The sequence below is a fragment of the Camelus dromedarius genome, chromosome 2 (genome assembly GCF_036321535.1).
Source record: "Camelus dromedarius isolate mCamDro1 chromosome 2, mCamDro1.pat, whole genome shotgun sequence".
NCBI lineage: Eukaryota > Metazoa > Chordata > Mammalia > Artiodactyla > Camelidae > Camelus > Camelus dromedarius.
Window position 1 is genome coordinate 60450101 of NC_087437.1, and position 15402 is coordinate 60465502.

The 15402-nt window shown below is 32.6% G+C and overlaps 1 protein-coding gene across 17 annotated transcripts in view; it reads left to right on the forward strand.

Annotated features, from left to right (window-relative positions):
* DLG1 (discs large MAGUK scaffold protein 1) overlaps positions 1 to 15402 on the forward strand; it is a 228839-nt gene that overhangs the window by 77402 nt on the left and 136035 nt on the right. For 11 of the 17 annotated variants that reach the window (XM_064493982.1, XM_064493986.1, XM_064493998.1 and 8 more), the window contains exon 5: positions 2093 to 2257. In XM_064493982.1, coding sequence (XP_064350052.1) covers positions 2093 to 2257 — 165 coding nt within the window. Of the gene's footprint in view, positions 1 to 2092; positions 2258 to 10900; positions 11671 to 15402 lie in introns of those variants that run through there. The other 6 variants (XM_064494028.1, XM_064494034.1, XM_064494039.1 and 3 more) reach the window with 4 other exon arrangements.

Consider the following 15402-nt stretch of genomic DNA (forward strand, 5'->3'; position numbering starts at 1 on the left):
ATATATAAAATAGATAAACAACAAGTTTGTTCTGTATGGCACAGGGACTATATTCAGTATCTTGTAGTAACCTATGTGACCTTGGATGAGTCATTTCCTCGCCTCTCTGAGCCTCAGTTTCCTTATCATGAGAAGCAATGGTGTTGGCATCAGTTACACTCGGGTTCTAAGCCTGGCGCTGCCACTTCCTAGCTGGGTCCTTTGGCTTGTCTTGTAACCTCTGAACTTCAGTCTCCTCATCTATAGAATTAGGTTTGCAATAGCGCCTACGCCTCAGAGGGTTGTGTGGATCTTGTCTCTGGGCAGCTAGGTTCCAAGGTGTGCCTGGGAGGAGTGGCAACTCAGGGTTGAAACCCTGGAAGCACCCTTATTGATAGTAGCCATTCCAGTGGTTGTGAGGTGGTATCTCATAATTTTGATTTGCATTTCCCTAATGGTTAATGGTGTTGAGTATCTTCTCATGTGCTTGTTGGCCATTTGTATATCATCTTTGGAGGAATATCTATTTAAGTTCTTTGCCTATTTTTGAATTGAGTTGTTTGGGATTTTTTGTTGAATTTTAGGAGTTTTCTATATATTCTGGATATTAATACCTTATCAGGCATATGATTTGTAAACATTGTTCCCATTCTATGGGTTGCCTTTTTATTCTGTGAATAGTGTCATTTGATGCGCAGATTTTTTTTCAGTTTTTATGAGGCCAGATTTGTCTATTTTTTTCTGTTGTTACTTCTTGCCTTTGGTGTCATATCCAAGAAATCATGGCCAAATAGAATGTCATGAAGCTTTTTGTGCTATATTTTCTTCTAGAAGTTTTATTGTTTTAGGTCTTACATTTAGGTCCTTGATCCACCTTGAGTTAATTTTTGTATATAGTATTAGATAAGGGTCCAACTTCATTCTTTTATATGTGGATATCCAGTTTTCCCAGCACCATTTACTGAAGAGACTGTCTTTCTCTGTTAAATGGTCTTGGCACCCTTATGAAAAATAACTTGACTTTGTATGTGAGGGTTTATTTCTGGACTCTCTATTTCATTCCATTGGTTTATATGTCTGTCTTTATGCCAGTACCAAACTTTTGATTATTGTGGCTTTGTTGTAAGCTTTGAAATAAGATAGAGTGAGTCCTCCATCTTTTTTTTTTCTTTCTTTCATGGTTATTTTGGCTATTTGAATCCCTTGAGATCCACATGAATTTTAGGATGGGTTTTTCTGTTTCTGCAATAAATATCATTGGGGTTTTGATAGGAATTGGATTACATCTGTAAATTGCTTTAAGTAGTATTGACATCTTCACATAGTAATAAATCTTCCAGTCCATGAACATGGGATGTGTTTCCATTTATTTCTGTTGTCTTTAATTTTTTTCAGCAGTGTTTTGGAGTTTTCATTACACAAGTCTTTCATCTTGTTGGCTAAGTTCATTCCTAATCATTTTATTCTTTTTGATGCTATTGTAAATGGAATTGTTTTTATAATTTTCAGATTGTTTCTGTTTAGAAATGCAACTGACATCAGTGTGTTGACTTTGTATCCCACTGCTTTGCTAAGTTCAGTAGTTCTGACTGCTTTTATGCTGAATCTTTACAGTATAAGACAGAGGTAATACTACTACTTCCTTTCTAATTGGATGCCTTTTATTTCTTCTTGTCTAATTGTTCTGGCTATGACTGCCAATACCATGTTGAATACAAGTGGTAAAACTGATCCAAATTAGACACAGTATATGTCCAAGTTTTCCCCTTAAGTTGCAAGCCTTCAACAGACTCCAGAATTCCAAAATCACATCAGACAGATTATGCCTATGCAATTATTGTTTAGGTAGGGAGACAGATTCCTTGTGTTTCCTACTTCACCATCTTCCCAGAATCTGAATTATTTTTAGTAATTAGATAAATTTTTAAAAATATTGACATGACTTTAAAATGGAGAACCATTTCTCTCAGACTTTATGTATTAAACCATAAAATACACTTGGCATACAGTTAAATAGTATTGAGTATTAGGGTAGTTATGAAAATCATGATTTGAATTGAACTCATACTGCTTTTCAAAGCTTCATCATTTAATAATTTCCTATACTTTACAGAAATACCGGTATCAGGATGAAGATACACCTCCTCAAGAGCACATTTCTCCACAAATCACTAATGAGGTGATAGGTCCAGAATTGGTTCATGTCTCAGAGAAGAACCTGTCAGAAATTGAGAATGTCCATGGATTTGTTTCTCACTCTCATATTTCACCAATAAAGGTAAGATAATAACTTTATTTGGTTGCTATGAATTATATATTACTTTTGTTACTAATATAGCTCATGCTCAGAGAGAATGATTCTTTCATGTAGGATTTTCCCCCCTTGATTGTTTCTGGTTTTGTAGTTAAAAGAAATTTCATAATTATTAGCATTTGAAAACATTTTAAAAATATATATTTTATAAGTGAATTTTATTCAGTGACATTGTCTTGAACTCTAAAATTTTTCATGAAGGAAATAACTTTTGTATTTCAAATACCCACATTAAAATATTTTTAAACTTCAAAAAAAATTAGTAGGTACAGTACAGAAAAAGAGCATTAACAGTATCTTTGGAGTCCAGTATGTGGCCTTACCTGATCCCATCACCTTGTCTCTCCCCTCAGAAATAACCACAATCCTGGTTTCATGTATTTAGATTTCTAATTAATATATTTCTTTTGCCTGTTTTGAATTTTATATAATTGGAATTATACTGTATATAATCTCTAATTGCATTTTTTACTCAACATTATATTCCCAAGGTTCATTATTTTCATTGCTCTAGAGTTTTCTATTTATCTTATTTTTATAAGATAAATAAAGATATAATTTATCTTATTTTTGATGGATATTGAGTTATTTTCAGATTAGTACTAGTATGAAAAGTGCTATTCAAAACTTTGGTTATGTATACACATTTTGTGGATAACACCAGATTATTTTCCAAATGGTTGTTTAACTTACATTTTCAACAGCAACGTGTAACAGCTTTAATTGACCTATATTTTCAGCAATACTTGGTATTGTTTTGCCATTGAAGTAGTATCTCATTGTGATTTTAGTGTCCATTTCATTGATAAAATTGGTCATTCAGGCTTCCTGTTCTATGACATACCCTCTCAAGACTTTTTTTCTCATTTTTGTATTGGATTGTCTTTTTTACTGATTTGTACAAGTTCTCTATATATTCTGGATACTAATCCTTTGTTAGTTGTATGTATTGTGTATAAGGATCATTTCTTACTAGTAAACCTTAAAATGGATTTTGTAATTCTCTTTGAAGGGTGATATCATATTACTGGTTAAAAATTTTAATGGTTATTTAGTACCATTCAGATTTTCTATTGATAGTTTTTCTAGGAATTTGTCCATTTCATACTTAACTTCAAAGTAGCCTCAACATCCTATTATTTTTTTATGTCTGTCGCATATTTAGGTGTAACCCCCTTTTCATGCCTAATATTGTTTATTTATGACTCCCCCTCCTTGATCGTTCTTGCCAAAGGATGGTCAATTTCGAAGAACCCACGTCTTTTTAAAAGATCTCCTGTGTCCCTCCCCCATGTGCTGTCACCTCCATCCCCCTTCATACACACATGTTCATATAAGTGTGTGGATAGCCTACATATCAATTAAAGATTGTGTTTGGCAGAAGCAGTCCAATCTTCCCTTGGGAGGCTAAATGATACATACACAGGGGAAAAACATCGGTTGGCTGTTACTGACAGAGACAGTTTTCCTTTTTACCTTTTCCCCTTTCTCTTATCATTATTATTTTACTTTATTTTGCCTTCTTTGAGTTTATTCTGTGCAGATTTTTTTCCCCTGGTTTCTCAAGTTGGTTGCCTATTGCGTTATCAGCCTTTTCTAGTGGTATTTGAGTTTGTAAATTTTCCTTTAAATAACACTTTAGCTGTATCCCATAGGTTTTAATATGCAGTGTTTTTCATCACTCAAATGTTTTCTTTTATTTCCATTATGATTTTTTTCTTTGTCCCATGAGTTGTTTAGAAGCATGTTTCTTACTTTCTAAACATGGAAAGCATTTATTCCTTCTGTGTCTTCTTTTAGATTTTGTTTTCTCATCGCATTTCTCCTTATTAGTTTGGAAGTTACTCTGTTTCTCTTCCTTTAATGGTTATCCTAGAAATTTTAATATATATATTTAGCTTACAAAAATCTAAACTCAGTAAATATATTTCCCCCTCATTCTGAACAACTCATAAGAACCTTAGAACATTTGAGTTCTAAGCACTCCCTCCTGCTTTTATGCTATTCTTATAAGCCTATGCCTGTTTTTTCTTGACTGAATTAATATAACCTATTTCTTACTTTAGTCACAAAACCCTCCTAGGTATGTATAATTCTTTTGTTGGTGATGTTTTGAATTTTGATTGATTATTATTGTTACAAATTACCCAAAACCAGTTTGTACAAACCCAGCTCCTTAGTCTTCTGGTGAGAGTTTGGCAGTTACTTCTGTATGTATGCAGATTCTGACACAAGCTGACTTTTAAACAGTGAGCCAGGTTATGTATAAAGTATTTTATATAGACTCTTTAAATATGATGAAGCCTCAACTCTCTGTGTTGTGTATGATTCTCACTCTTGGCAAATAAAAGAATATACCAGAGACAAGATTTTGTTACCCAGAATTTCCAGACATTTTAGAGATTAAATCTAAAATGCTATCCCTAAGGATATAAGCCCCTTCAGAGACTTTTCTTTCCCTTATTCAGGGGTGGATTGTGTCCCTAAATTGATTTAGCCAGTCCATATAACTGAAATATAATGAGTTTCACCAGTGACAGCCCATTTCATTCATTATGATCATTGGGAAAACTTTTGATGTTGATCAAAGATTAATATAACAGAAATCTTCTTGCAGCCATTTACTTTATAATTAAATGTTAGCGGACCTAGAAATGTAGATTCCTGATTAGGACACTGATTGCCCATAGAGTAATGGTTCTCCGCTGTGGCTGGACATTGGAATCATTAAGAAGGTTTTAAAATTGCTATCTGAGTGCTACCTCAGAGACTGTGATTTAATTAGTCTGGGGTACAGTCTGGCCTTTGGGATTTTTACAAGTTCTCCAGGTGTTTCTAGTGGATAGCCACTATTGAGAAGCACTCTGCTAGAATGTAGCTTAACTGAACCACTATACACATATTTATTTACTGTCTGAGATATTTTAAATTAAATTTCTGATATCTCTTTATTTAATCCTCACTCTGCATTGGGACTTAAATATTTTCAACTATTGAAAAAGAAACTTCTGTAAGATTCTTACTTGCTTCCTTGATCTGACTTTTTTCCCCCTGATTTCCTCACCAAAAGAGAATGAAGTCAGTTTTGCCTGATTCTTTTGGTATCTGCTTTAAAAATGCTCTTGTCCTTTGCATGCAGTTAATTACTGCATAATAACCCCACAGCTTTTTAAAGACAGATTTGACAGAGGCTTATTTAAAGGAGTACATTATTGAGAATAAATATCCACCATCAGTTATAAAAACACATCTTTTTCACATTTTATCTTTTCTGACATTGTCATACATTTTACAATTGCTGGTGTTTTACTGTTGCCTAAGTGAAGTGGCAGTTTTGAGTATTTGTATATAAATCTTTGTTAACAGATTTTGGTAAAATCAAGAAAGTATCAAAGCATCTTAGTGTATTTGGTAATAATTCAGCTGATCTCATTGAAAAGTAGTTGAGTTGTCCATCCTTACACTCCATTCTCTTGTTCTTTTTCATTTTGTTTTATTTTATTAGATATTAATAGCATTAATCTCTGAAACAGTTATATATATATTTATAAAATTGCTTCTGGTGCAATTAGGTTAGGTAGTTGGGTGTCTTCATTGTATTCCCCATTTGGCTTGCTGTCTCTCTGATTTATATTTAGGGACTGAAGAGATAAGGATTTTCATTTCCAGGAGAAGAAATTATGTGACTTCCTTTCATCTATGTTTAAATCATACTTTATGTCTTAACTTTTTTTTAACTGAGTCTTTTCCTATTATAAACTTGTTTTACACATTTTCCCATGTTAATTTTTTTTAAAACTTGATGCATAATATTACCTAGAATAATTTGATGAACATTTCTGGTCTTTGCTATCTGTTATTTCCATTTTTACTGCATTTTGTAAAGAAGGCTTCAGTGAATAACCTTGGGGCATAAAAAGTATGTTTGGTTTCTTAGGGCAGATTTTCAGAAGTCAAATTACTGGATCAGAAATCTTGATAGGTGGATTTTTGACAGACTATATTCTGATACAATGTAATTTAAGAATTATTAAAGCTGCCCCATTTGTGATAATTCTTCCTGCTTCTCCTATTTCATGCATTGGTTAAAATTTGAGGAGTGAAATAGTTAGGAGTGGAGTATCATACTAGCAGAATGGTTAGGGTTCCTTATCTTTCTGTTAGAAAACCAAATTTTAAAAAAAAAAGTTGTTTTTACATAAGAAGGCAAGTTATACATAAGAATGCTGTTTTTATATGAGAATGCTTTCAAATTTTTACAAATAACTGCATATGTTTTAGGAAGGTCAGCAATGAAGTATATTTTACTTAAAATATAAATAAGATTACTTTTTAAGAAAACCAATTTAGAGAGCTTTCCCACTTTCATAGTATTGTGGTTTGGAGTGAAACAAGTAAGTATTGTACTATACATAGAACTCAGTATATGAATTATTTTTGTAATTTGAAAATTATCTTTGAATAGCAGCAGTTTGCTGAGTAGAATGTAAATCAGGCCCTGCTTTATTCTTCGTAATTCTTATAAACGCCAATGGTTAATAATATTAATAGATGATTGCGTTAAAATGAACTGTTAGAATATTAGTTTTGTTCATCAAATATACATTTAGCATTTATTAAACATCTGTTCTATGCCAGTAAGTTTGTTAGACTTCAGTGATTGTTATTTTTTATGGAGAGTTATTACACAGTATGATGTAACATGAAAAATCAAGAGAGAAATTAAATTCTTGATGTATTCTGAAGAAAGAAAGTTGACATTTGGACAAGGTGTTGAAGGATGTGTACAAGGTGCCAGTTCAGAGAAGGCAGTTACTGGAGAAAATAAGTACAGTAGGAGGGTGATAGTATGAGGAAAACATAAAAATGCAGGAAAGTTCACGATACTGTAGCTGATGTTTAGGCTGCTCATTAGGGAACGAGGACAAGGTGTAAAGGACCTTGATCCTCAGCTGATGAGTGGCTCTATGAAGGGTTTCCCACCATGAAACATGCTATGAAATAATCCATTAGTTTTTTGTGGCGCTGGTGCTGATTCTCATTACTGAAATAATGAATGAAATAAGATAGTGATTGAGAGTTACTTTATTCAGGACTTGGCCTAAAAATAATTATGATTTAAGACTCTAAAGGGAAAGTTTCTTGGCAGTGCTGGACAGTTTCAAGAAAGAAATTGGTGATATGGTGAAAAATCCTAATGTGGAAGAAAAGGACATAGTGGGTAAATTTTTGTGGTATATAAGAATCTTTAATGTAAGTTTAGATTTTAAACAATTCTAAATACAGTAGTATGGTACTAATAACAGTGTCAAGATTCCTAAAGCTGAAAATGATCGAAGAATTAGGAAAAATGGTCAGAACAATAACTTGAACAAATAAACAAATAAAACCTCAGGTTTTTTCAGTATAGATTTAAATATAGATGAAGTGACAAGAGTGGCATGGCTTTAATGGGTTATGGTTGCAGTGATCATTGAATAAATAAAATAGTTCATATTTTGCTTTGGTCTTCAACGGCTAGGAAAATTATGTTTAAATTAATATGTGCAAAGTAAACATAGTTAAGAGGGACTTGAAATTGAAGATAGAACAGGGCATGTGAGCAGATAATTATTTTAAATAAGTGTATCATCTAGCCTGGGCATATTTCATTTCAGTAGTACTGAGAATACTATCAAATGAAATCAGCAGCAGCAATTGGTAGTTTTTCAAATATTGGGAGAAATGGGGGTAGCAAAAGAATGGATGTAAGCAAACATTTGCTTGTTGAACTAAATGCTACAGGAATAGAATCTTTCCCATTTTGAGTACATAATGGGTACTTCTTGAAATCAGCTTTGTCTTCACATCTCTGGAACATACTAAAATATCGTTGAATTTTATCTTTTTTGTATGGTCTGGTGTACAAAGTTGAGCACACAGTTTGCATACAATGTGACCACTAGGTGGTGCTCATACAGAAGGGATTTGTATGTGTATAATCAGTTTTACTAGGTACATAACAAATCTGTGTTAACCATCTTCTTAGGTTAGTCTTGTCTTAACTTAGTACAGTTGCATGTTTTGAAATTTAACAGGCCAAATTACAAAGATAAAAGATACAGAAAATGCTTGTTACATTGCATTTATAGTACGTTGGCTCTGTGGTTACTTAGTATTTTTTTTTCTCTTAGTATTTTAGAGTTTCAGTATTGTTTTTCCTCTCATCTTTCAACCTTTTAAAATTTTTCACTAAAATTATTTAATCATTGCCTTTGTTACTATACCTGAGGACTTCTGGGTTTATCTGAGAGTTTAGAAAGGTATACAAATAATTGAGGGCCTATCCCATATAAATTTTTTAACTGTCTTTACTTCCATTAATGTTATAAAATAAACATTTCTCGCAGTCATAAATTTTTCATAATCATACTTTATGTAATAATCCATGAAATGGATATATTTAGTTTACTTACACTTTCTCCTGTTTAGAGTTCTGCTGTAGATGATATTATTATCTTTCTGTGAAAAAGAAAAATTAAAATACAGAAAAAAAGAATGTTAGGTATGGAAATATAGCTCAGTTTTAGAGCATTTGACTGCAGAAAAAATGTTACTTCTTTATGTATCATTAAAATCTTACTGTGTTTTTGTGATTTAAACATTTGTAGTATTTTTTAAAATTCATTATTTTAAATAGATTTCTCAGGTTTTATAATGAATTTAAATTTTGTTTGAATGGAATAGAATTGATCCTTCAGCTCTGCTACATGAGAAGGGTTATTTTAAAGCAGAGATAGGTGAGGAGTTGGTTGCCTTCTGCCTCCCAGTCAAATTATATGAAACCAATCGTAATATACTACATTCATGGTTTTGTATGTGTTATTGACTACTAGGCAATTGATGAGATGATCCTAGGTTTCCGTAGCTCAGGTAATGGGACATTTTCATAAAGAAACCTTTCGCAAATCTCAAAGTTGCTTTCTTGATGTCAGTGGATTTGAACAGGCAATTTACACATGGGGAAGTATTTCTTCCCTGTCTTCAGGATATGTGGCCTGGAGTGTTCTATCAACTTTTGATTGTTCTCAAGCTCTTTGGCTCTCTAGCGTAAGAAATTATTGTACACGAATGGCTACTATTCCATATGTGTTGGTACTGTTTGCAGCTTGAGTAGGATATTTGCATTCACATTTGTTCAATATCCTCATCCATACCAATTCAGAGTAACAGAATCTATATCAATTTTAGGGTTCCTCCCACCCCAGGTTTTCATCAGCTGTGGATCAAGGCACATACTTGGGGGCCAAACCAATTACTACAACATTGTATAAACCATACTAATCAGTTTTTTATTAAGTATCTGGTCCATAGTAAATCTTTATTTTTTTATTTTCAGTAGGTTTCATTTTCTTTCCTTCAGAGAGGATTCTTAGTTCTCTCTCTGCCGTCAGTGTTTTCGTCTATTCTCCTACTCCAAATAGATAAGACCAATCTGTGTAGGTAAAACTGCCAAACACTGCCTGCACAGTCCTTGGGAAGAAGCACCAAATTTTGCTATAATCTGTCAGAAAATATCTTGCTCCCAAGAATCCCACATGACTCTCAACCCTTATTGGGCTTCTGTTTGTATCTTAGAGATGGAATCATAGAGACAGCATTAGCATCTTTTCTTGCTGAATCAGGATTTGCAGTAGACCTGGAGATTGTAGTTTGCCAATGCTGCTTTCTAGTAGGCTGCATTTAGTTGATGCTGGTAAGCAAAAAATAGCATGATTTTGTCCGTCCACATCTGAAAAAATATTCATGACTGAGGTTGGGAATTATGTACTTATATCAACTTAAAAATTGAATTACTCAACTATTAGTAAATTATTAAGTAGCATTTTTATTCATATATTATTTTTAAGTTACCATATATTGTATTATATACTAATGTAGCATAGTGTTAAGAGGACAGACTTAGGAGTCTGTAGTTCTCAAACTTGAGGGTACTTAAGAGTCTCTTAGGGGGCTTTTTAAAAATGAACATTCCCAGATCTCCCTTATCTCTAAAAAGTCTGATGGAGAGGGTTACCAGTCTGCATTTTTTTAACCAGCACCCTAGGTGATTCTGAGATGGACTACTGTGTTGAGAAAAACAGACCTAGATATTAGATGTTAGAAGATACCTGTTTAGCAATCATACAGTATTATTTTGTGAACCAGAGTATTATTTATGTAGTGTTGGATAAAACATGTTTCACTGGCTGTAAAACAAAAAATTTACATTTAATTCTTTTACATTTTTACCAGTTCCTAATTTAATGTTTATAGTGAGAGAGCTGATGCTGATAATAGTTCTTTTTTATCACAAAAGTTCCAGAAGCCAAATACTTATTTTGCTAATTACTCTGTTTTTGTCTTCAGACTCAATTAAAGCATTTAAAACCAATACATACATAAAGTGATCATGCTACATTTCAAATGGATTTCTATCATTAGATCCTCAGTTTAATGTAAACAGTACCTTTTAAACCATAGTTCTATTTAATATAAGTGCCTTTCTGATGTAGAAATTAATATGTAAATGAAAGTCTCCTTTAATAAAATTATTTTAAACAGAACTGTTAGCAGAGAAAATCCTCTTGTATTTTATTCAGTTCATATTTATAATTTATTTAAGCAGTGAAGATGCCATTGGATTTTACTTCAGACTGTGATTGAAACTTGGTAATCCAGAGTTTTCCACCCAGTGCATTAAATCAGGCAGCCCCAAAGGGTCTTGGTAGTCTAGTGTATATAATATCCTTCTTTACCTGCTAATCGACCTCACTTCCTGGATTTCAGTCCGTCTAGTTATCAGCCAACAAAAGAAACAGCTTTTGGTTCCTGCAGACGCTGGTGAAAAAATAATCATGAGAAAGAAATCCACCTTATGCCGTCTTTTTTGTCTGCAAATATAAATTCAGCCATCATACAGCTAACAGGTACAGAGGGAAGATACAAGCTTTTTCATGGGAAGAAGTTACAGAGAAAATGAGCATCATTTCTCAAGGTTTTTATTTTCCCTGATCTACAAGTGATGCTGCTGTAATTCTAGCTGCAGTTTTTACCGATCATTCACCACTCAGCAGCTGGTAGAGAAGTAAGACTGCTTGGCAACCACCTGCAGGGCTGCAGAGATGAATTACATTTTCGGGAACAACACACTTCTGTACTCTCGCGCCAGTCGAGGAGGCAATACTAGCTCTAGCCATGGCTCAGTAGGCCCAAAGCAGAAACACTGGGCAAAAAAGGGCTCATCAGATGAACTGCAAGCTGAGCCAGAACCTTCACGCTGGCAGCAGATAGTTGCATTTTTCACTCGAAGACACAGCTTTATTGACTGCATCTCGGTAGCCACCAGCTCCACCCAGGTAACATACCACTTGTTGAAATTATTTTCAGTATATTTTTGGTTCATGTTTGCTTTGCAAAAATGTATTAGTATAGATTTCTTATTATTAAAACATATAGTCTTACGCACTAAAACCTTGGATGCGCAGATATGTATGTTTTCATCCCATCTATGCAGGTCTTTAGCACGAAAGGGGAAACAAAAGTATTTTCCCTTTTGCTCTTATGTAATGCCAAACAAAACAGTCTCAGATTCTGTTGAATGACTTCTCTAAAAATATAAAGCCATTGATACATAAATTAAAGTAAATTAATAATGCTTGTCTCCTTATTTTCAGACTGTGTTAAATAAAGTATGCTATCTGACCAAAGAAAATACTTGTTTGTTTAGCTTTTATATGTCATTAGATAACCTGAGGGAGATTGTTATAGTAAAGAAACAAGGTATTTTGAAATATTTTTATTTTCTAGTGTTTTGAGAATAGATTTAATTGAATACAATTGTCTATTATTGTATATACTAATATCTTAAGGTTATTAAATTATGGTTTATTCAAGGAATTCAGTGAATCCTTCCATTTCTGTAAATATATTATCTAGGGTTAATTTGAAAGCAGTAAACTTGTGTAATTACATGATTATAGGAATGTTTTTCAAATATTCAATTGACAGTTTAAGAAGATGAACAAACACTAAAAGTCTCCCAAATTAAAAAGACAAAAATCACATAAAACCACTTCTTTTTGAGGAGATGAGTCTGAAACTATGAGGAAAATACAGAGTTAATAAAAATTTGAGTGCAATACCTGTGTGGTATTAAAAGAGGGTTGGGAAATTCTGCATTTTAAAACATGGTTTTAGTAGATGTTCATTCAACTTTACTAAAAAATGAAAGAAATAGTCTAATTTAAAAACAAGGTGACAATGCTGTAATCCTTTGACATCAATAGCATTTAAACTAATGGGGCCTTTTAAAAACAAATTCATTTAAAACTATTCTTTTGTTTTTTTAATAATTAGAAGCAGCACTATAAGTATAAAGTAACTGTCAACAGCTTCTTTCTTGTTTTTGATTACTAGAATTGTCTTTCAATAGTTTTTATTTTTAAATACTGTCAAATTTCTTATGTGAAAATATTCTACTTGTTTTTCTTACATGTTTGAGAGAAATGGAATTACTGGGCGAAGAAGAGTCATTTATTGATTTCATGTAGGCAGTGCGGGTTACTTAAAATCAAAACTTATTCAGAGGCAACAACTGATTTAACTCTTAGAATGAATGCTGCCTCAAGAATCTAACTAACTTGATTTTGACTACAATTACATATACCAAAAAGGGACACAGAGAGTAAAACTTGGCATTGTTATTCATTGTAGATTAAGTGATATTTTTCATTGTCAATAAGAAAGATATGTTAAAAACTTTAAATACACATTAATACATATGTATATACACACACACACACACACACACACACAACCATTGATATATAATTCATTTTATAAAGGGCATACAAATGAACGACAAGCAAAATAGTTTACATATAAAACTACTGAAACTATGGAATTACATAATAGTTACTTAGGAGTTGGACCAAAAAAGTTGCTATTGTGTTGTACTAAAATAGAATTTTATTAAAAACTCTATTTGCAGTTGATCCTGCAAGGCCATTTAAAATTTTATCTTCCTCCCATTTGGTTCAGATCACTTGTGTACATTGACAAATGACTTGGTTTTTATTTCTTTCAGACCTCTTCCCATTACTTACTTTTGCTTTTTCATTACCTTTGTATTTCTTTGTAAATGTAGACATTAGGTCAGAGATCTTAGCTTTTATTACTCCTGTTCTGGGATATTAACGTGTCATTTTCCCATTCCGTGTTACTTTTTTCACTGATGAGTTGGAAATTCTATATATTCACGTCTTTTGTTGTAACTATTGGAATTCATCTTACAGGATAAAATGCAACAGGACTGAGAAAGAATGTTAGACATAGAGTTTACTTGATGCTAGATATATTTTTCTGTTTCATCTACGGACTCGTGGCTGGCAGTTTTATTTTATAGCACCAAAGGATTTTTGTATATTGTTAAAAAAACAAAGTAGATTAATGAAATTTCATAATTTATTGAGCATATGCTGTATACCTATGAATATATATGTATGATAGTGTTTTATTCCATGATTGATAAATAGAATCAGTGGTTACCAGGTACCTATCTCTCTACTGTCAGAAATATTCTTTTCAAAGATTTGATAGCAAGATTAACTTTGAATCTAATTCCTTATAACCATGATGCATGATACTTTTAGCAATTTAGAGTTTATTAAATACAATTTTACTAATTTGAAAGTAACTACTCTGATTTAATATCACACCAAATATTCTCTATAAATAAAAGATAATTTAACTTTATAGATTCACTTAAATTGTTCATGTATTTGAGATATTTGTGTTCATTACTAAGATTTTGTGTCAGATTCTACTGTAATATGTGGAACTTAGTAGGAAGTAATCAATGTTTTTTAAGATGTTAAGGAAGTCAAGTGATTATAAACTTACACAAGACTCCCAGCTTCTAGGATAGGGCTTGCTGTATACTTGGTGCATAGTGAATTATTTATGGAATTGATTAATTAATTTCCATTTCAGTCACATGGAACCTTGTTAGCTTATGGCACCTAATCTGAACTCTCTTGGGTACCTACGTTTATTTAATCCATTCTGTTGCCATGATAAGTGCCTTTAATTCCTCACAGTAGCCATTTCTTCCTCCACTTCCCTTTTCTTCCCCTCCGTTCATCATATTTTCCTTAAGCCACACAAATCCCTCATGTACCTGATTTCCTCACCCCTTTGAATCTTCATTCTGTGATGATAACCATGCAGCTTACAAACTATCTCTAATTTTTGTCATTTCGCTGTATCCCCAAAAGTTTACATTGTGAGATTTTTTGTTTGTTTTCGGTGTTAAGTTAAAATGAGTTTCTTGTGAATTATTTTACTTTGGTGTAAGTTTTTCTATTTTGGGCTTCATACTAATGTTCTTAATTTTGAATAGTCATTATAATATAGAAAATGTGGTCTACTTATTATCATGCCTATTCTTGCATTTAGGATCATATGTTGCCAATCTGCCCTGTCCTGTTTAGTGCAGCTCTTTTGCAGCTCTTTTGCAATCTTAAGACCAATTTTGATGTTCAGCAGGGTTTTGAAGAACTCTAGCATTGTACTTCTAGGCTTTGCTACTTGATTATCTCCTTGGTGATGTCAGTATTTATTAATGAGAATGGCAGTAATATTAACTTTGAACAGCTGTAATGTGGTGGGTCACATTGAATGTGTATTTAGCATCTGTTTCCATATTTTGAACTATTTCAAAATCCCTAACACGGATCATTATAAATATTCAAATAGGACCTCCCCCTCTGCCAGACAATTGACGTGTCACATTAAGCTGAAAACAGCAAAATTCTCTTCCTAGGAGTGAATGGAACAGACATGATGACTTACCATAATTGAAGTAGAACAATGAAATTTTAACAAGAGTGACATTAGTCACATGAATTGAATAATACACTTTTTAGAGGAAAAACTCTGTTGTAGTTAAAATACAGGAAAACACTGTTCAGGTAAATGCCTAGTGTTCAGATGCCAGAAAAATAAATAGGCTAAATTTGTATAAAAAGAATACTATTTGTCCTAAAAGGTTTATTTTGTAATTGTTTATAATTCTGGATTATAAAGGA